The sequence below is a fragment of the Scyliorhinus torazame genome, chromosome 15 (genome assembly GCF_047496885.1).
Source record: "Scyliorhinus torazame isolate Kashiwa2021f chromosome 15, sScyTor2.1, whole genome shotgun sequence".
Lineage (NCBI taxonomy): Eukaryota > Metazoa > Chordata > Chondrichthyes > Carcharhiniformes > Scyliorhinidae > Scyliorhinus > Scyliorhinus torazame.
This window is the reverse complement of record NC_092721.1, coordinates 80,414,708-80,437,705: the sequence shown is the minus strand read 5'-3', so window position 1 is coordinate 80,437,705 and position 22,998 is coordinate 80,414,708. Positions and strand designations below refer to the sequence as shown.

General features: G+C 45.3%; 1 protein-coding gene across 5 annotated transcripts in view; it reads right to left on the bottom strand.

Annotated features, from left to right (window-relative positions):
* Nucleotides 1–22,998, bottom strand: part of tpp2 (tripeptidyl peptidase 2) — a 248,320-nt gene that overhangs the window by 20,110 nt on the left and 205,212 nt on the right. For 3 of the 5 annotated variants that reach the window (XR_011935147.1, XM_072476325.1, XM_072476326.1), the window contains one exon: nt 2,783–2,934. Coding sequence is in view for 3 of the 5 variants with exons in the window: in XM_072476325.1 (XP_072332426.1) it covers nt 2,783–2,934 (152 nt within the window). In the remaining 2 variants the exon portion in view is untranslated. Of the gene's footprint in view, nt 1–2,782; nt 2,935–15,376; nt 15,479–22,998 lie in introns of those variants that run through there. The other 2 variants (XR_011935148.1, XM_072476327.1) reach the window with 1 other exon arrangement.

Below are 22,998 nucleotides of genomic sequence, written 5' to 3'. Positions count from 1 at the left end.
TATAAATAATTATAAAATATTTATACAGTAGGTCGATTTTCTATTATCTTGGCCAATATATCCAATATTAGTCAGCAGGAAAATCAAATAGGAAAACCTAAAAGGATTTCTACATTCAGCCTCCTAGTCCTAAAATTTCCTTCGGAAAAGTTTTATTTGATTAATGTAAAAAAAAGTCTAACACACAAGGAGTGGGAGCAAGATAGTTATAGGAAGTGTTTCAAAAGGAAAAATCAAACTGGGTGTACAGTTTCCTGAATGAGAGCTAAATCACTGATTAAATCTGAAGATAATTAATTGGAATCAGCCTAAAAAGCTAACTACACCAAAGAAATTATAGAAACATTTTGCTAAACATATAGCATAATCAATTCACCAGTTAAAGATAGACTAATAAAAGGGCAGCACGGTGGTGCAGTGGCTAGCACTGCTGCCTCAAAGCACCAAGGTCCCAGGTTCGATCCCGGCCCTGGGTTACTGTCAGTGTGGAGTTTGCACATTCTCCCCTTGTTTGCGTGGGTTTCGTCCCCACAACCCAAAGATGTACAGGGTAGGTGGATTGGCTGCTCTAAATTGCCACTTAATTGGAAAAAGTGAATTGAAATGAAAAATGAAAATCGCTTATTGTCACAAGTAGGCTTCAATGAAGTTACTGTGAAAAGCCTCTAGTCGCCACATTCTGGCGCCTGTTCGGTGAGGCGGGTATGGGAATTGAACCGTGCTGCTGGCCTGCCTTGGTCTGCTTTCAAAGCCAGCGATTTAGCCCAGTGTGCTAAACGAGTACTCTAAATTAAAAAAAAAGATAAATAAAAAATAAAAACTAGCATTAAAAAATTCTGCATGTCTTCAATGACCACTAGAATCCCAGTAAGACATTGGAGAGGGTTAGCAGCTTCTTTACTATTGATCCAGCTGAAAATGGTGTAGGACACAGAAAAATCAGGAGAGAGAGGAGTGAGCAGGTGAAAAGTATATATTTGTGCGTATTAACTATGTATTAGGTAGTCATCAACACTAAAATTTGAGCAATTTAATTAAAAAGTTAAAATAACAAAATAATGTGCTTTTAAAGATGTAAACAACTAGGAAAGGAGCAAATTTTGATATATATGTAAAAGCAAATTGTTTAGAAAATTAAATTGTTATTCATATTAGGGAAAACATTATTTGAGTATTGCTGAAAAAAAAAATGCTGTCAAGTTTTCCATCTGGCACTCATCAAGACAAATATGTAAGAATACCAATTGTAAAGGGAACAACAATTTATACTGCATGAGAAGAGAATGCTGATTGGTTGGGAAGTGAACACTGATTGGTAGGGCAATGCCCTGGACAATGCACCAGGGGACAGTTAACTCTAAAGCTTTTTGTTTAAGTTCAAACCAGACAGGATCATTCTGATTGGTCCCTTTGTTCAATGTGCCAGTTGAGAACTCTGCAGATGGGTTCTCTACCACTTGTCAACCTATATATTGGGATTCCTACAATTCCACGCACTAGAACACTGGTCTTATAGGCAATCTCGTAAATAGGGCTCGAGTTGTTTGCTCACCGTGCAAGTTTGTTGCTGAAATAGGACATATCAAAGCCATCTTATAGTTAATGGCTACACTGATCAAATCATTCCTCATTGTAATCACACAACTCATGAATGGGACAAAGGCCACTACGTTCAGTCATGAAAAGTGCCCAGTCTACCTCAGATTTCCATGGAAGGATAAGGTATCATGAGCAACAGGCAAAACTAGCCGTTTCACTCTGCTACTATGCAGTAACAACACGAGTGGTATTCTCCACTAATAGGATGCTGCTGTCAAGCCAAATAAATGCTCTGCCTTTCACAGATGAATAATGGGATGTGAATTTTAGTGTTGGTGTGATACCAAGTATGTAGGTCATATATCTCAAAGATTGGCAGGTCGTATCAAACAACATTTCCCTTCAGCTGTTCTCAAGAGGCAAATACTTACAGTGCACAACCAGACTGTGTTTGCAAAATTCAAAAGTGTCGAACATCAGATGTGATATGGTGATTGGACAACACTTGCTAAACATTCCTGATCACGCTAAGAATTACACTGACAACCAATTTAAGATTATTAGTTGAGCTGGTAGTATAGCTCACTTACCAATGCTACATATTTTCACAATCAGGGCAGTATCCTTTTCAGACAGAAGAAGCATGTCCACCCATTGTGCCTTTTTCAACTGAACAAAAGCTTGGGGTCAGCCATTCCCTGCTTCATTCCCCATGGTACTTTCTTAAGCAGAGTTGTCTTGCCTGGCTTGAATTTAAATGAAAGCTTGACAGTTAACTGTTCCCTGGTGCATTCTCCATGGCAATGCCATAGACAGTCAGCACTCTCCTCTCATCCTGTATAAATTGCTGTTCCCTTAACAATTGGTATTCTTGGGTATCTGTCCTGATGAGTGCAAAACTAAAAGCTTCACAGCATGTCTCTATTCTCAGCAATTCTCAAGATATGTACTACCAAACAAATATTTGGAGAACAGTATATTCTGGAACATTCAAAACGTGCAAAGTATTAAGAACTAAATGCATTCCATAGTGTTAAGACATCTGAAATGATCTGAAAGGCTAACAAATTTTTCTTCAAAGCAGATTTACTCTGAAAAATTACTTTTTCAAGAGCTTGAGTTTTAAATGGAGGGCAAATGGTAAGAAATAGCAAACATTCTCTTGGCATTAAAATTTATGAAACGTTTACCTCCCAATCAACTTCACTGGCTTACACATACCCTGAAATACACAAATACATACTTGGTCATCCACTGTATCTTCAGGTCTCTTAGAGCATCAGCAAACTCATCTTTCACATCCTTCTCTTTATCTGCATCTTTCTCTTTCTCTTTGTTTCCATTCTTCTGCTTATTTGGGGATGGTATAAGATGATATTGCACAGACACCATGTCCTGTTATGGAACAAACAGAAAAAAAGAAATGAACAGAAATCTGGATTTTGTAACTCCATTAATTTGAAGAAACATTAATTCCCAGCATTCACATTTCTTAAGGCTTAATAATGTTCACAAGACTACTGTCTGAGTTTTAAAACCTGTTTTAAAAAAAATACTGCACTATTTGATTCAATCATGGAGCTTGCAAGATTTAAATTCAAATCCCCAGTAATTATGCCCCTAGCTTACTTGCTGATGACTGCCCCCAAATAGATGAGGTAGATATTTTTATGTCAAACCAAGGTCACCAAATAATATAGTGCAAAGAAAAGCACGAAGTTAAACTGTAGGATTCACGTTAAAAAAAATCATGAATTCATTGAAGCAGCAATTCTTTCTCTGTTAGCCTTGCACCTTTTTATAGTTGATTTTACCTCAAATTTAAAATTCTCACTCTTGTGCTTAAATTCATCAATTATCTTGCTCTTCTCAAATATCAACAGCCCTAAAACACATATTAAATTTTCCATTCATGAGACTCTGGCCTTTTGTGCATTCCCCTCCCTTCCCTCCACCACTATTTGTTTGTTTATTCACCAACCTAAACACCACTCACTGAAATTCCCGGCTTAAATCTTTCCCACAGTTCCTCTTTCTTTGAGCCCTTGTTTAAACTTCACGCATTCTCTCCAACATTTACATCCTTGGCTTGGCAAGTGCAAAGCTCATGGGATGTTCTTCTACGTTAAAGACATTATATAACTGCATATTGCTGTTCTTGATTACATTTTTATGATTAGGACTCCAATTATTACCTCCACCACACTTCCTCATAACCTGTCCTACTTCTTGCTATTTTCTCTTCTTTCCCTCTCTGCTGTCTCTTCCGACATTAATACCAAGAACGGATTTTAGATCCAGCGGGTTTTGTGGTTCTCATTCGGGGAGGGACTTTTGTAGAGGAGCAGGAAGAGGAATTGAGAAAAGAAGAGGGGGCAGAGGCGGAAGGGAGACAGTGGAGGAAACTCTACATTATAATAATGACTTTGTATCAAAATGTATCTCATTGGCTGTGAAACATCTTGTGATGTCCTAACCCCGTGAAAGGCACTACACAAGTACAAATTCCTCCTTTTAGCGTGGATTTGTAAAGGGTAAGTCATGCATGACAAACCTGATTGAATTTATTGGACAGGGAATTATGCATGATATAAAGGGCATGATTCAACAGAAAATGTTCTAAGTGTCATCTTGGGTGTGTTTGGCGGGGTGTTCCTCGACGGCCGCATTGCGGAGATCACAGCCCGTATTCAACGGCACTTAGTGTCGAAAATAAACCCGAACTTGAGTCTCGCTATTACTGGCTGATTTGCCATCTGATTCGCCAGACTCGTGTCTCAGCGTCTCACTGCTAACAACGGGGAGCTGCTTCTAAATGCTCCCTCACCATTCACTCAACACACAAACATGGTAGTGCGCAGACCTGCTCCTAACTTTGGACAGGCTTCTCAACGCTGTGGATGCGAGACGGAACATCCTATTCCTCCGAGGGGCTTGGAGGATCAGCAGCAGGGTCAGCAATGGTGCCTGAGAGGCAGTGTGTCAGTGTGGTCAGCATGACCAGGAGGACGTCGTGCAATGCCAGAAGACCAATAACTTCCATCAAGCTGCAAGGGTAAGTTACCACCTCTCTCCTGGCATCAGATCCACTTGCCACCCCTAAAATTCCCAAGCTCCCCCTCCCAATTCAGAAACTGGCTGACACCTCTCACCCTCCCCACACTGATCGTCATGCTAGTCCCTCTGCACCACCTGGCACCCACCAGCACAATACCTTCAAGTTCAGGTACGGTCCCACACATGCCATCTGCTATAGAGCCCCCTGACCCATAAAGCGTGAGGTTCACAATGCCCTCTCTTTGTCCCCACAGGAGAAGATATCCCATAATGAACAGGAAGGGACAAGATGCGGGGGTAGGGTGAGCTGGGGGGGGGGGGGGGGGGGGGGGGGGGAAAGAGAGAGAGAGAGAGAGAGGGAGGAGCGGCGGAGTACCAGAGCTCCAAGCCCTCACCCCTATGAGGAACACACCCTGGAGATCGTGGGTTTGACCGAGGAGAGAGCAGTGACCGATAGCGAGATAGGCCTACTCCACAGAGTTGAGGATCCACTAACCTTCACCCCGGTGGCCTGTCTCAAGTGAGTAGTTCATATCAGACAAAATTATCCTGCTTTCTCACTGACCACATGTCCATTGTCTCGCAGGATCTCCATCCGATGAAGCTGGGCCATCTGGAGTCGCTTGCCACCCCCTCACACCACCCAAGAGACCACCTCGGAGGAGAGCTCCAAGGAGACCACAATCGAGGCATCAGATCTATCACCCCCACCTTCCACCAGCGCAGAGACAAACACCTCGGTGGGCGACATTGGTGGACAGGATTCTGGGGCACAACCTAGTGAGCACCACGCAGTTGCTGATGCACATCAGGTGGAAGCAGGAACATCCAAAGGAGACAGCAATCGGAGGTCTGCTGGATCTCTGGACTCAGCTGGGTCCCTGTCAGATGCCGAGCCGTTGGACAAGGTTCTCCCAGATAGGACACAGCCGTGACATTCAGGCGGGGATACCAGGTACAATCCATCAACTGCACAGCCGATTGGAGGAGTCCCAAAGGCTTTGGTTGCAGGAGATGTTGCCGACAATGCGTGGCATCAACACATCTAGGGTGGCGACCGCAGTGGATAGCTTTGAGCACGACATCCCTACCTTGAGCGGTGGTGTCCAAGGCATGGTTCAGTTTGTAATGAAAATGGTTGAGGGCCTCGACATCAAGTCCCAGACGCTGAGGCACACGTCTCAGACACAGGTTGACATTGTTGAGGCACTCTACAGCGTGGCCCGGTCACAGAGGGCATCAACACCATGGTGCTCACTCCAGCTGCCCCTCCGTCCCATGGAGATCCCAGGGTCCAAGGGCACCATCACGGAGGAGGAAGTGCTGGAGGCCAACCCGGGGCCATCCACCAAGGAGACAATGGCAGTCTCCAGTTCTTCCAAATCCACCCCTCCTGACATTGGCACATCTCAATGGCAGCGGGCAGAACATGGTAGCACAATGACGCCAGTAAAACTGCTACGTAGGCTAGACCCCCCGGCTCCAGGCCCTCCAGAGAAAATTCACCAAAGACATTAATGACCACAGGGCTTGGAAAGCAGCAGCTGCCTCCACGTCTGATGTGCATCCTGGGACACACCTGGACATAGCAGTAGGCCACGAAACACGAAAGATCAAGGAGAGAGGATCATGGGAGGGGGGCTGAGCTGACGGACATAACCTCGTCTACGTGAACCTTGTGTGAATGAAGATCTCCCCCAAGTCCTTTGGGTGTGCTGGACCTTTGTCGCTACCTGGCCTCCATCCAAGGCTTCTCCTGCGGCTCCTCCTGTTGTTGTAATTGTACAGGATTTTGGTGAGACCCCATCTGGAGTATTGTATCCAGTTTTGGTCTCCTTATTTGAGGAAGGATGTGGTGGCATTGGAGGCAGTTCAGAGGAGGTTCACCAGATTGATTCTGGGGATGAACGGGTTGATGTATAAGGAGGGATTAAACAGTTTGGGCTTATACTCGCTGGAGTTTAGAAGGATGAGCGGGGATCTGATCGAGGTGTATAAAATACTAAAAGGGGTTGATAAAGTAAACGTAGACCAAATGTTTCCCCTTGTGGGGCAATCTAGAACAAGAGGTCACAGATATAGGTTGAGAGGTGGTAGATTTCGAACTGAAAGGAGGAAGAACTACTTCTCGCAGAGGGTGGTGAATTTGTGGAACTCACTGCTCCATAGTGTGGTGGAATCTGAGTCATCAAATTGTTTCAAGAAGGAGATAGATATATTTCTAATAAAAAACAGGTTAAAGGGATATGGAGACCAGGTAGGCAGGTGGATTTGAGAACGTGAAGAGATCAGCTATGATCTGACTGAATGGCGGAGCAGGTGTAAAGGGCTATATTGCCTACTTATGCCCCGTATTCCTATGTCCTCCAGCCCCTCCTGGTTCGCCTCCTTCTCATATGAGGCCGCATGTCCACCTCCGCCAGCATGTCGCCCTGCTGCTGTGCCATGTTGTGGAGGGCACAATAGACCACCACAAAACGAGAGACCCTTCGGGGGGGGGGGGGGGGGGGAGGATTGCAGTGTACCGCCAGAGTGGGCCAGGCATTGGAACTACATTTTGAGCAGTCCGATGCACCACTTAATGAAAGCAGGAGTGGCAACATAGAACAATACAGCGCAGTACAGGCCCTTCGGCCCACGATGTTGCACCGAAACAAAAGCCATCTAACCTACACTATGCCATTATCATCCATATGTTTATCCAATAAACTTTTAAATGCCCTCAATGTTGGCGAGTTCACTACTGTAGCAGGTAGGGTATTCCACGGCCTCACTACTCTTTGCGTAAAGAACCTACCTCTGACCTCTGTCCTATATCTATTACCCCTCAGTTTAAAGTTATGTCCCCTCGTGCCAGCCATATCCATCCGCGGGAGAAGGCTCTCACTGTCCACCCTATCCAACCCCCTGATCATTTTGTATGCCTCTATTAAGTCTCCTCTTAACCTTCTTCTCTCCAACGAAAACAACCTCAAGTCCGTCAGCCTTTCCTCATAAGATTTTCCCTCCATACCAGGCAACATCCTGGTAAATCTCCTCTGCACCCGCTCCAAAGCCTCCACGCCCTTCCTATAATGCGGTGACCAGAACTGTACGCAATACTCCAGATGCGGCCGTACCAGAGTTCTGTACAGCTGCAACATGACCTCCCGACTCCGCAACATGGGCCTCATTATATCAGGTCTCCGCCTCGGTCACAGACCTCTGCACCGGCGTCATCAGCCAGGACCTTAGCAGGTACCACAGGTCTCACAAGAGCCAACCCGTCATTCCGGGTGGTCCTCGAAGAGCCCGGGGATCTCAGAGCGCCCAAGGATGTATCTGTTATGCATGCTCCCAGCCTAGCTTGCACACATGTACATGATATGAGGGCAACAGTGCCACAGAATCTGAACATTCCGGGAGTGGAACCTCTTCCTATGAATAAAGAGCACTCCCTGATGCCTTGGTACGAGCAAGGTGACGTGCATGCCACCTTTGGCCCCTGGGCTTGCGGCATCCCAGCGATGGTGGAGAATCCCCTAACCTGGGTGTCTTGATGGGCTTAGTCCAGGTTGAAGGTGATGTAGTTGGATGCCCGGGCATACAGGGCATCCGTGACTACCCAGATACATCTGTGGGCTATAACTTGAGAAATGCCGCACTGGTCCCCACTTAAGCCCCGGAATGTCCCGGTTATATAAAAGTTCAGGACTCCGGTGATCTTCATGGCCACTGGGAGTGAATGACCTTCTCCTCCATGGGTGCCATGTCCACAGGGATGTGGCACAGGTACCGCACTGTCTCTTTGTTGAGACGGAGTCTCTTGCGGCACAAGCTGTCTGTCATCTCATCAAAAGAACAACCACGCCTGTACCATGGGCCGTCGCTGGCCTTCCCCTCTGGGTTCCTCCTCGTCCTGATGGGCAGACCCCTGCACATGGGGTGGCACCTCCAGCCTGCATTGCCTCTGCTGTTGCCTTCTCTGCCGTCTGCCTGCTTTGGCTGTCACCAGCAACGCGAGGGCAGCCTCTGCGGGATCAACACCAGCAAATAATATTTAATCTGGAAGGAATTGGAGAAGGAGAGAGATCGACAATCTGTTAGGGCTTCCACTCCAGGACCCTCAAATCCACAAGGCCACCCTGCCTCACCCATTCCATGACTCTCCACCTTCTCTCAAAGTGCCGTCCAGCAAGCCAGTTGCGCTAGCAAACCTTGCTCTGCACACTCACCCCTGGCCACATCAGGAGTCCCTGGACCCCAGACCTCTGCCAGGAACATTAGCGAGGCTGTGCTCCGGTGCCTTTGGTCACGAGAGCCTAGTTCTTTAGTGTTTGATTGTTGGCAGCTGCCTCTATGGTGCTGATGTTCCGAGAGTTCAGGCTTCAAAGTTTCCTTGAGATGCTATACACTAATCATTCTCTGAGGCATGGCATGTGTTTCTTGAGTAGGTACTCGAGAATATTTTGTTCAACAAACGGTCAACAGTAGTAACAAAGATTTGAAAATCAATTACGTGACATTCCAAATATCGCTCTAACCATTAAACAACAAGGAAACGTCACCGTTCCATATTGGTATACAAAGCTATATCAGCTCATTTTCACAAAAACAAACACACGGTATCACCCCTCTCAAGTTCCTTAACAGAAACAGAGGATAAGTCGGAGATTGTGTATCATGTCCAGAACATTTCTGTAGAAAAGACCTGTCCATCAATGTGTTACTTATTCCACGTATCAGTGCCATTCTCCGTACAGGAGCCGCAGCTGTGCAGGCCCTCCCACACGGTCCAATCTCACCGGAACCAAATCCCGGCATCCACATATTCCACTGGCGCTCAAGGTCAGTTGACCACCCTGGACTTCCAGCGGGTTCAACCCGCGGTGACGTGACAATTAGTGTACCAGGTCCCACAGCATCTTCTTGCTTCAAACTAGATTGCCTTCTGGACTCATACATCCCCCTGAACCCGATGTTCCAGGATCCAGGTATTTATAAATAATTGTCCTTCTTTCCGGCTACTGAAAAGGAAGGAAACAGCAACAGCAGCCTCCAGGCACTTGCACCCACAAGCAGAAAACACAGCTAACAGCTGTGAATTGCTTTCACAACAAGGCTAATTCGTCATTTGCAATATCCTTCAGCTGTGCAGTTAGAGGCTGCTCACAGTCAAGGGGAGTGAAATTGACTTTCAGCATTGAAGGCACATCAAGCCTCTGCCCTGGAAGTGTTTGGTAGGCCAGACAGACTGCAGCTTGCCCCTGTTATGGGTCTCCACAATGTTTAAAGATGGCTTGAAGGCCTCACAGACTCAGAGCCCTGGCTTCCCGGCCCAGGGCAACCCCTCAACCTGGAACGCTTCAGCCCCCCCAACCAAGCCCAACTCCCCCCCTCCCCCTAATGAGATTTAATTTAATGCAAATGAGGGTTAATGATATGCTCGCCATTTTTGGGGCGTGATCTGGAACTTGCAAACTTGCTTAGCTAGCACCCAGTATAAATCTCGATTTTGGCCTTTCCTGCTATTTACCCGGCGTGCCCAGATCCATGGCGGGCATAACGGGTTGGTTGAATTGTGCCCAAAGACCTGCATATGAGACTAAAGCTGAAGCTCATGGAAGTGAAGGCAATTTTTTGAGCTGGATAGAAGATTGGCTGAGGGAAAGCAGACACAGAGTCGGGATACTGGGCAGGTACTCCTATTGGCAGGATGTGGTGCGTGGAATATGTGTTGGGGCCTCAACTAATCTCTGTATTTGCAAGATTGAGCCTGAGTCTGTTTAAAGTAGTGCACAGAACGCATATGGTCAAAATAAGCATGAGTGTGTTTCCCCTTCCAAGGTGAAGGACAGATGTGATCGGTGTTCAAGGGGGGGGAATCACATGCACGTTTTAGTCCTGTCTGAAGTTGGGGAAGTTCTGGGAGTCATTTTTCAATATAATGTCAGAGATTTTAAGAGTGAGGCTGGCGACGGGCCCACTGCGGATCATATTTGGGTATCAGCTGAGCTGGGAGTGCAGGAGGAGAGAAAGGCTGATGTATTGGCCTTTGCCTCCCTGATAGCCCAGAGAGGATTTTGCTGGGGTGGCAGGCGACGGCGTGAGTGGGAGATCTGTCGGAGTTTCGGCAACTGGAGAAAATTAAGTACACCATTAGGCAGTAGAGGAGGGGTGCTATCCAAGGTGGAGGCTGTTTATAACCTTCTTCAAGAATTGGTAGTCGTCAGCAAATAGTGAGTTTTGGAGGGGTGGGGGGCGGCGGGGTTGGTTTGTAAAAATTAAATCGGGGTACACAGGGTGGGATGGTGGGTTGTTTGTCTATTATTAAAATCATATAAAGTTGAATGAATGTTGTGTAGATTGTACAATGAAAAATATCCTGAATACAAATATTGAAAAAAACCTAATCACTATTTATTAAGGGAGTCAGATGATGGGGTAAGGAACCATGGGCTGGATTCTCCAGTTGTCAACGGCAAAATCGCGTTCGGCGACCAGCTGGAGAATCAGAGTTCCCGACCAAATCGGGGGCGACGCCGCTTTCGCGATGCTCCTCCTCCTCCAAAGCGGGCAGAGGACCGCCCCCCAATGCTACACCCCCAAGGCTGAGTTCCCGACGGTGTGAGACACGTGTGGTCTCACCCATTGCAAACTCGGCATGGCGGCTGCGGACTCAGTCCAGCTCTGCCACAGTCAGGGAGGGCCGATCCGTGGGCAGGGGACGACGACATTTTTTGTGGCTGGGGGCACTGTGGGGGGGGGGTGCTTTGCGGTGCGCTGGCCGGGTCCGCGAGCTGCCGCTGCCATGTAGCACGGCACGGCCGCTGCAGGAGTATTGGCAGCTAGAACCAGGTGCTCTACGCTGCCGGCTTGCTAGCCCCCATCGAAACGGAGAATCGGTGGCTGTTTTGCGCCATTTTTTCTGGCGTAAAACGCCACCATTCCTACGCCGGCATGTGGACATAGCCCCAGAATTAGAGAATCCAGCCCCATGTATCCAATGACACAATGATCCCTGCTACCTAGCTTAAACAAGGGAACAATATTCACCATTCTCCAGTCCTCTGGAACCTCGCCTGTGGTCAGAAAATATCTGTTAAGGCCCTAGCTATTTCTCCCCTTGACTCCTGCAGTAACCTGGGATAGATCCCATCTGGCCCCGGGGACTTGTCCACCTTAATGCAATTTAGGATACTCAACACTTCCTCCTTTGATATACTGATGTTCTCAAGAGTGTTCACATACCTATCCCTGACCTCAACATCCGTCACGGCCAATAATCATTGACATAACAGTGGCTGAATTGCACTTTATAGCTGAACTTAAGAGGTCAAATAGTGCTGTGCTTACATAATGATTGTTTTTAGGAAATATGTAAAGAAAACTCAAGTAGCCACTGTTACTTTAAAAACTGTTAGGACAAATTTGCAGATTAATATCAAACACCAATAGTGACGTGCAGTTAGAAAACAAAATTGCACATATTCGGATTAGGGGGGCATAAACCAAAGCACAGAAATAGATATTCCACATAGGGTTGTGAATCTATGGAATTCCTTGCCCAGTGAAGCAGTAGAGGCTCCTTCATTAAATGTTTTTAAGATAAAGGTAGATAGTTTTTTGAAGAATAAAGGGATTAAGGGTTATGGTGTTCGGGCCGAAAAGTGGAGCTGAGTCCGCAAAAGATCAGCCATGATCTCACTGAATGGTGGAGCAGGCTCGAGGGGCCAGATGGCCTCCTCCTGCTCCTAGTTCTTATGTTCTTATGTAAATCAAGGCTGCTGGATATTCTCAAACTTTACAAAACCCTAAATATTTTCAAAAATATAAAAAGTACACAAAATAAATGTTTACATTTATGTGGGTTCACGTGTACTAATGATACCGTGTGTTTTGCACACATCACTAAGTAAAAGTAAATAAAGTTGCCATGGTCCCAGTGACAAAAGTCTGCTTTCCTCTTTGAGGGAGAGAGCTGACTGGTGGTGATTTAACCTGAGTGTCACCACACCTCAGGTGAGGGGCAAGGTTGAGAAGGAGGGCTTCATGAATAACCTTAGCCGGTACAGGAATTGAACCCACACTTTTGGCATCGCTCCGCATCCCAAAGCAGCTGTCCAGCCAACTGGGCGGAACTGATTTTGGCAGTAGTTCCTCATTTCCTGCAACAATGCTGAAAAATGCGAAGGCTTCTTTAGCAGTACGTTGACCATCTCGAAGAACAAGGCCTGCAGGTGCCTGGGAATTTCACAGTACCCTGACTTGGAAATATATCAACATTCCTTCATCATCGCTGGGTCAAAATCCTGGAACAGCCTAATTCAAAGCTTCACCTCACCATGCAGGATGCAGTGATTTAAGAGGCAGCTTACATCATCTTCTTAAGAACAACTGGGGATGAGCAATAAGCTGGGTTTGCCAGTCACATCCACATTCCGTGTATGAATTAAACAAAAAACAGGCTGCTGCTAATTGTATTTAAGATGTGGGTTTTTTCATGTTTTCAAATATTCTGCTTGAGGATGATAATAGTCTTTTTCTTTCATTTTAATCCTATTAAGTTTTACTCCCTTTCTTCTTCCTCCACCCTCCTCCTCTTCAGTACAAAGCTCAGATTCCATGTATTGTCTCAGTTCTAAATATTACAGTCATTTTGATTCCACACTACCGCAATGGTTTTGTTTTGGACTTTTCCTTGTTCTCAGATCAGCCTGTGCAACACTCATCCCTGGGTTTCATCGACGGAACCTTTTTTGGGGCTGGGAATTTTATGAAGGAATATGTATTGACTACATTTCACTCATCATCAAATGCTGGTATTCATTCAAACTAGCTTGCATAAAATCACATGGTTGAAATACATATATTAGGACCATGAATTACGAATGAAAAAATATTTTCATAGAACCATAGAATTTACAGTGCAGGAGGCGGCAATTTGGCCCATCGAGTCTGCACCTGCCCTTGGAAAGAACACCTCACTTAAGCCCACCCCACCCCACCCCTGTAACCCCACCTAACCTTTTTTGGACACTAAGGACAATTTATCATGGCCAATCCACCTAACCTGCAAATCTTTGGACTGTGGGAGGAAACCAGAGCCCCCGGAGGAAACCCACGCAGACACGGGGAGAACGTGCAGACTCTGCACAGACAGTGACCCAAACCAGGAATCGAACCTGGGACCCTGCAGCGGTGAAACAACTGTGCTAACCACTGTGCTACCGTGCTACCCCACTTTGGGGGCTAAGATTTGGTGGTTGGTATAGGCAGTTTGTATTCCCTAATGGAAAACATTAAAATGATTCATCTTTAAAATAGTGTTAACAAATTAAAATCTGCTATATTTAGAATAAATTATGTAACAAAATGCTTTCCTAATGAGATGGCACAACACAAAATTTGGTTAAAAGTATAAGTAAATTTCATTCACTTGGGGGAGAAAAAAAATGACATATTGCTGTTATTCACCATCACTAAAGCATAACTCAAGCTACAGGACATGCCTCTAACTCCTTTTTTCTATCAGATGTTATATTTGCATTTAATGGAGTACCACAGTCAATAGAGCCACAAAGCTGAATGTCGATGCAGCACATATTCACCTCCAACAGTAGTCTGTTTTGACCAACAAATAGCTGAAAGCTATTATGGAATGTGGACACAGTGAACTGAACAGCAGTGCTTCCAAAAAATAACTTTCCCTCACCTACCCAAATGTATTCTGTCATCTCGTTTTTTTAACAGGGAGTATTTTAGCTTCTGTTGGTATGTATGCAAGTTCACGTGAGCCACCTCTTTACCAGGTTAAATTTTAATTTGAAGAATGTTACGAATTTACAAACGGCACTGGCCTATATATTTCTGGAAATGTAATTTAGAATTCTGAATAAGATTTTGAAGAAATTTGTTACAGATAAAGAACAAAAGAAATACATGTTGAGGGCAGCACGGTAGCACAAGTGGATAGCACTGTGGCTTCACAGCGCCAGGTTCCCAGGTTCGATTCCCTGCTGGGTCACTGTCTGTGCGGAGTTTGCACGTTCTCCCAGTGTCTGCGTGGGTTTCCTCCGGGTGCTCCGGTTTCCTCCCACAGTCCAAAGACGTGCAGGTTGGGTGGATTGGCCATGATAAAATTGCCCTTAGTGACCAAAAAGGTTAGAAGGGGTTAGTGGGTTACGGGGATGGGGTGGAAGTGAGGGCTTAAGTGGGTCGGTGCAGACTCGATGGGCCAAATGGCCTCCTTCTGCACTGTTCTATGTTAACTATGCTATGTTTATATGGTAGTGTGGATTGAGCAATGGATAACTGCTTGGATGTAAATTTTGCACAAGCTAACTACTGCAAATGCAAATTTCATGTATTCTAGTTAGTACAAAATCTGGTTAGAGGCTTTTCCAGTTTAGTCAGAACTTCCCAGAAATAGGATAAATCTAGGCCAGACCCAAAATTATAGTTCTAACTTTAGCACTGTTCATGGTCATTGTTCCGATTTGAAAATGACTCTTTTAGGGAATTTTGCTATCAATTTTACCAGCATGGTTTTGCTTAGTTGGAGCCCAGCCTGCAAGCTGCAGTAAAAATACTCAGGACTATATTCACACCTGTGAATACCCAGATGGTAATTTCAGATTACAAGTTGCTATGGAAGACGCTGAGTAAAGATAGTATGTGTTTCAGTTGGGTGGGGGGTGGTGTTGGGGTGGGGGGAGTGAAAGGAGAAGAGGGAAAAAGAAGGGGGTTTTAAAAAAAAAAGACAAAACCAAGCCAAAAACAAAAAGCGGCACGTCACTACCTGCACCTCCTAGCAGTAGTTACAGAGCAGCAATAGAAGAGGCTTGGGGAGCAGGTCGCTTTCCCACCTTCTCAGCTGGGCAATAATACATGCGTGGGGGACCTAAAAGAGGGGTAAAAATAACTTTTAAAATGGGGACAAAAATTAATATAAGTAAAATTATGTAGCACTGTGTTGTCACATAAACATGAACAAAAAGAGGAAGAAAAGAAAGAGATAACCAAGTGTATCTCATGCAACTAAAAATTGGTTTGTCATCTGTAAACAATTTAATTTTAAAAAATAAATTAAATGCATTCTCGGCGCATATAAAGTACAACAGGATGTTCTGCCTAACTCAATTGTGATGGTGTTTATCTGCCATACAAACAGTAGTCTGTATCCTCTGTACATTAACCCAACTTTTGTTACATAGATAGAGAAGAAAGGAGCAGAAGGAGACCTTTTGGCCCTTCGAGCCTGCTCCGCGATTTATCACGATCATGGCTGATCATCCAACTCAATAGCCTAATCCTGCTTTCTCCCCATAGCCTTTGATCCCATTCTCCCCAAGTGCTATATCTAGCCGCCTCTTGAATATATTCAATGTTTTAGCATTAACTACTTCCTGTCGTAATAAATTCCTAGGCTCACCACTCTTTGGGTGAAGAAATGTCTCATCTCTGTCCGAAATGGTTTATTGAATCCTCAGACTGTGACCCCTGGTTCTGGACACACCCATCATTGGGAACATCTTCCCTGCATCTACCCTATCTAGTCCTGTTAGAATTTTATAAGTCTCTATGAGATCCCCCTCATTCTTCTGAACTCCAGCGAGAACAATCCTTTCTTAAATGTGAAGTTTTGTTTTGCTTCAATCAATAGCTCTGGTGGTACATTCCACTGCCTCATAATCCTCTATGTAAAATGTTTTGTCTGTTTCTGGTGCTCTTCCGGAGCTCTCGGTCGTTTTGACAGTTTTCAATTTTCTGGTCCTGTCTCACCTTCACTCCTCCATCCCCCACCAGGATGGTTTGAAGGCTCTCCCCTACCTCCTTGAATGGATGACCAAATGGTTTCCATCCTCTAACCGCCTTTGCCTGGCTGAACCTGTTCACACATCTCACAACTTCCTCTTTATCTCCACTCACTTTTTCCAAAAAGTGTTGCTATGGGTACCCATATGAATCTTAACTCTGTTGCCCTTTCTTGGGTTATTTGAAACTGACTCGTTGCAATACAACCCGCGTCCCTCAGCATTTTGTCAGTAGTGATGACTATGCTGGTGTAACTCTCCCTCTAACCCAGAATAGGAAAACTTCTATCAACTTTGCTTCCAATTTCCACCCTTTTCTCATCTCCACATCATCATTCATTTCTGACTCTTCCTTTCCTCAACTTCTCTGACTTTGTGTCTGGGGAAAGGCTATCAACAAATATTCAATGTATGCCCATTTTTGACTATACTTCCTCAGACCTTTCATCCTTTTGGGATTCCATTCTGTTCTCTCAGTTTCTGTCTATGCTTCATCTGTTCTGATGATACAACCTTTCATCAGTGCTTCTGATAGGTCTTCCTACTTCTTCAACTGAGGATCCCCCCCCCTTCCAAACCCCTGCCATGGTGGTTGGCAGGACCCTCGACTAGATCCTGGCTGGCATTCACCACCATGTTGACTTGGAACTATATCATTGTTTCTTCACTATTGCTGGATCAAAATTGTGGAACTTCCTTGCTAACAGCACTATTGGTGTACCTACACCGCATGGGCAGCTCATCACCACCTTCCCAAGAACAATTAGGGATGGGCAGCAATGCTTGCCTCGCCAGGCATGTCTACATCCCATAAATAAATGTCAAAAATGCATTTGTACCCTATAATTAAAAGGAGTCTGCTCTAGTACATTCATTGCATGTGCAAAACTCCCAATATCAAGTATTATCTATTCAGATGCATCATCCTCATTATTGCCATTAATTTCCTCAGAACTATATTCTTCATTTGCCATTTCAAAGACTCTTCCTCTTCGCTGCTTAATGACACAGCATTTTATTAATTTTTCTTTGGGCAATCTTGGAACCCATTCATCCATTTTCAGTTTTGTCTTCTGTTGATATAGCCAAATTTGCTATAGCTGTTTCCATCGCCATTCTGTCGGTCTTTAATTCTTCCGTACCTGCACATGGTATCCGGAATATTTCAAAGCCTGGTAATCATCAACTCTTCTATTCTTTGTGACATCACTGGAGGTGTCATTTATTCCACGGAGGTTGAAGGTAATGACTGTTTCTCCAGGAAGTCTATAAAAGCAACAAATATCTGATCCAACCAAGACATCTTCTCGGAGATCTGGATGCTAATTGGGATCAGTTGCCTCTCCATATAAGACACCTCAGTATAATCTATTAACTTAAAGGTTAGTATAGATACAAGAATTCCCAACTTTAATAAATTGCACAAAAGGTTGACAAAGTTCAAGTCCTTGACATAGTTCATGGAATGACTGTTTGTTTGCAGAAAGCTATTAAGTTTTGATCAGGCCTCATTGGCATTTCATAGAATCATAGAATTTACAGTGCAGAAGGAGGCCATTCGGCCCATCGAGTCTGCACCGGCTCTTGGAAAGAGCACCCTACCCAAGGTCCACACCTCCACCCTATCCCCATAACCCAGTAACCCCACCCAACACTAAGGGCAATTTTGGACACTATGGGCAATTGAGCATGGCCAATCCACCTAACCCGCACATCTTTGGACTGTGGGAGGAAACCGGAGCACCCGGAGGAAACCCACGCACACACAGGGAGGATGTACAGACGCCGCACAGACAGTGAGCCAAGTCAGAATCGAACCTGGGACCCTGGAGCTGTGAAGCATTTGTGCTATCCACAATGCTACCGTGCTGCCCCTTTAACAGGTCATCGAGTGTGAAAACCTTTATCGCCATTCAACTGCACAGCATTCATCTCAAAAAATGCTTTACGTTTCTAATTTTACTCAGTCGATGGCTAGTTTTGTTCTTTAGAGTAATTACATGCTTCCATATCAACCTCATTATTTACCTCGTCATGCGGCTCAAATTCCGATAACATTAGAGGACAATCGTACCCTAACAATTTAGGTTTGCTTTCTGTCATTTTACACAATAGCTGCTGGGATTTTAGTTTATTGCTTTCCAACCTTGAGGCAGCCATTCACTGCTTTCATACTAGAACTCTAATAGCCAGATGAAGAATAGACTGAGCCTGAGTCTTCCTGTATTTACAATCTTTTATTTACAGACATAGATTATTTTAAGCTTGTGTTGTGTACATCCAACCAATAACTCCTCTTTCAATATGCTCTTTTATTTTTGAGCAGCCCCAATTAATGTTCACCACCTGAATACAACTAAACACTCAATTGGTATACCCTTAACAGCAATGACCACCAACAAACATAACAGAGGGCAGGTGGTTGCGCAGTTGTATTGTCACATTCAAGTGATCCAGGATAATCCTCTGGGGACCCCAGTTTGAATCCCTGCATGACAAATGGTAGAATTTGATTGACTGGCAGCTCTCTCGCCCTGCAGTGTCAGATGCTACTGCGGACAGGACTGGGACTGCATGTAGCCCCGAAGCCTATGTCCTGGATTTCCAGGAAAAGATCTCTTTTGGAGTCTCAGCATAGGGAAGGCAGGGGAGGCCTGGGCTCAGGTAGTCAAAGATAAAAGCGGGCTTCTGGCATAGACGCCCTCCCACCGTTCCCAATCGAGGCCGAAACCTGATTATTTTCAGGCTTCCCCCATATCTGTGAACTCCTTCCATCTGCCAAAAAATTGAGGCTGGGTGGGAAATGTCAATAATTGGCCGCTTAAGGGCCTCAATTGGGGTAAGGGCGGGCGACTATCTGAGACCGTGTCTGGCCCAGGAAAAATTACTCAATAGTTGGGGTGGGCCTAAGCCTAGCGGGAAGTCCATTTGTGCTATTTCATGCTCACAGCCCGCTTACCAACCTGCTGGCGGGAGAGCGTAAAATTCAGCCATCTCTCTTTTATCAACTACATTTTATACTACCAAACAAATTGGGAATACCTGCTAATCCTGAGCATGTTATCGCCAGCATGGGAAATAACAGCATAGGAGATGTGATCTGTTTATGTAAGTCAACTCTTAGTGTGATTATAATACTCCACATTGTCCCCACCACCATAAAATAAAATCTATATTTAAAAAAATGATCCTTTCTAAACCTCTCAGTGCTTTTCCTGCTTCATTTAAGATGCTCCTTAAAACCTACCTCTTTAACCAAGCATTTGGCCTTCAGCCCTAACATCATCTTATGTGACTTGCTTTCAAATTTGATTTAGAACGCTCCTGTGATGTGCCTTGCGACATTTGATTACATTAAGGGTATTTTACAAATATAAGGTTGTTGTACACAAGGTTGCACAATATGACCGACACTGATCAGTGTACGTACGACATAACTTGAAAAAAAACCCATAACGAGGCTAACATTTTGTTGTTTGACTAGTATCAGCTTTACCGCAGTAAACAAAGTCCATAATTTCTAATTTCATGATGGATGATGACCAATACTACACACCAATACTACACAGTTTGATATGAACAAAACAGCACACTTCAGAGTCCATTATTAAGGATGAGATTGCGGAGGACTTGGAAGTGCATGGATTGGAATGGATTTGTTTATTGTCACGTGTACCGAGGTACAGTGAAAAGTATTTTTCTGCGAGCAGTTCAACAGATCATTAAGTACATGAAAAGAAAAGGAAATAAAATAAATACATAATAGGGCAACACAAGGTACACTATGTAACTACAGGCATTGGGTGAAGCATACAGGGGTGTAGTGTTAATCAGGTCAGTCCATAAGAGGGTCGTTTAGGAGTCTGGTATCAGCGGGGAAGAAGCGTTTTTTGAGTCTGCTCGTGCCTGTTCTCAGACTTTTGTATCTTCTGCCCGATGGAAGAACTTAGAAGAGTGAGTAGGCCGGGTGGGAAGGGTCTTTGATTATGCTGCCCGTTTTTCCCAGGCAGCAGGAGGTGTAGATGGAGTCAATGGATGGGAGACAGATTTGTGTGATGGACTGGGCTGTGTTCACGACTCTCTGAAGTTTCTTGCGGTCTTGGGCCGAGCAGTAGACATACTAGGCTGTGATGAAGCCAGATAGGATGCTTTCTGTGGTGCATCTGTAAATGTTGTTAAGAGTTAATGTGGACATACCGAATTTCCTCAAGTTTCCTGAGGAAGCATAGGCGCTGTTATGCTTTCTTGGTGGTGAACCAGGACAGATTTTTGGAGATGTGTACCCCTACGAAGTCATAGCTGCTAACCATCTCCACCTCGGCCCCGTTGATGCTGACAGGGGTGTGTACAGTACTTTGCTTCCTTAAGTCAATGACCAGCTCTTTAGTTTTGCTGGCATTGAGGGATAGATTGTTGTCGCTGCACCACTCCACTAGGTTCTCTATCTCCCTCCTGTATTCTGACTCATCGTTATTTGAGATCCGGCCCACTATGGTCGTATCGTCAGCAATCTTGTAGATGGAGTTGAAACCAAATTTTTCCACGCAGTCACGTGTGTGCAGGGAGTATAGTAGGAGGTTAAGTACGCAGCCTTGCAGGGCCCCGGTATTTAGGACTATTGTGGAGCAGGTGTTGTTTATTCTTACTGATTGTGGTCTGTGGGTCAGAAAGTCGAGGATCCAATTGCAGAGTGAGGAGCCAAATCCTGGGTTTTGGAGCTTTGATATGAGCTTGGCTGGAATTATGGTGTTGAAAGCGGAGCTGTAGTCAATAAATAGGAGTCTGATGTAGGAGTCCTTGTTGTCGAGATGCTCTAGGGATGAGTGTAGGGCCAGGGAAATGGCATCTGCTGTGGACCGGTTGCGACGTGTGAATTGCAGTGGATCAAGGGTTCTGGGAGTGCGGAGGTGATGCGCTTCATGGCCAACCTCCCTAAGCACTTCATTGCGGTTGAAGTCAGGACCACTGGACGATAGTCATTGAGGCACGTTGCCTGGTTCTTCTTTGGCGCCGGTATGATGGCGGTCTTCTTGAAGCAGGTGGGGACCTCGGAGTGGAGTAGGGACAGGTTAAAGATGTCTGCAAACACATCTGCCAGCTGGTCCGCGCAGGCTCTGAGTGCACGACCAGGGATCCCGTTCGGACCCGTCGCCTTCCGAGGTTTACTTTCAGGAAGGCCGATCTGACTTTGGAAGCTGTGATGGTGGGTATGGGTGTGTTATGGGCTGCTTGGGGCACTTGACAGCGGATCATTGGTTTCCTGCTCGAACCGAGCATAGAATGCATTGAGTTCATCGGGGAGGGTGCGCTGCTGCTAGAGATACTGCTCGGCTTCGCTTTGTAGCCCGTTATGTTGTTTAGACCTTTTCAGAACCGCCGAGAGTCTGTAACATTAGTCTATGACCCTAGCTTGGTCTGATATTCTCTCTTGGCATCTCGGATGGCTTTGCGGAGGTGGTACCTGGATTTCTTGTATAGGTCAGGGTCGCCTGACTTGAACGCCTCAGATCTGTCCTTCAGTCGTAAGTCAATCTCGCGATTGAGCCATGGTTTCCGTACATTGAGGAAACGTACATACTGCTTTCTTTGGCACGCAGTCGTCCACACATTTGCTGATGAAGTCTGTGACAGTTGTGGCATACTCATTTAAACTGGTCGCTGAGTTCTTAAATATGGACCAGTCCACTGTCTCCAAGCAGTCTCATAGGAGCTCTTCTGTTTCCTCGGACCAGCACCGCACGATCTTCTTAGCTGGATTCTCCGGCTTGAGTTTCTGCTTGTATGCCGGGAGAAGGAGCACCGGCTTATGGTCTGATTTTCCAAGTTCGGTCAGGGAATGGAACGGTAGGCATCCTGACTTTTGAGTAGCAGTGGTCAAGAGTGTTGTCGTCTCTGGTGGGACAGGCGATATGCTGGTGGAATTTTGTCAGTACATTCTTGAGGTTGGCCTTGTTGAAGTCTCTGGTCACGATGAAGAAGGCCTCCAATGTTCTGTTTCGTAGTTGTTTATTACTGTGTACAGTTCGTCCAGCGCCTTCTTCACTTCTTCTGGGGTGGGATGTAGACCGCTGTGATAATGGCTGAAGTGAACTCACATGGAAGATAGTATGGGTGGCATTTCACAGTCAGGTATTCCAGGTCTGGTAAAATAGGGCTGAGTTAACACTGCTTTGTCAAGAGGAGATAATGCCTGACAAGTCTGTTAGAATTCGTTGAGGAGGTAACAAGGAAGTTAGACAAAGGAGAGCCAGTGAACGTGATTTATTTGGATTTCCAGAAGGTGCTGTGCAGGAGGCTGCAAAATAAAATAAGAGCCATGGTGTTCGGGGCAAGGTACTGGCATGGATAGAGGATTGGTTGACTGGCAAAAGGCAGAGAGTGAAGGAAGGGGTCTTTTTCAGGATGGCAGCCGGTGACTAGTGGTGTTCCGCAGCGGTCAGTGTCGGGACCACAACTATTCACGATATACATTAATGATTTGGAAGAAGGAACTGAGAGCACTGTTGCTAAGTTTGCAGATGATACAAAGATATTATTGTCACAAGTAGGCTTACATTAACGCTGCAATGAGGTTACTGTGAAAATTCCCTAGTCGCCACACTCCGGT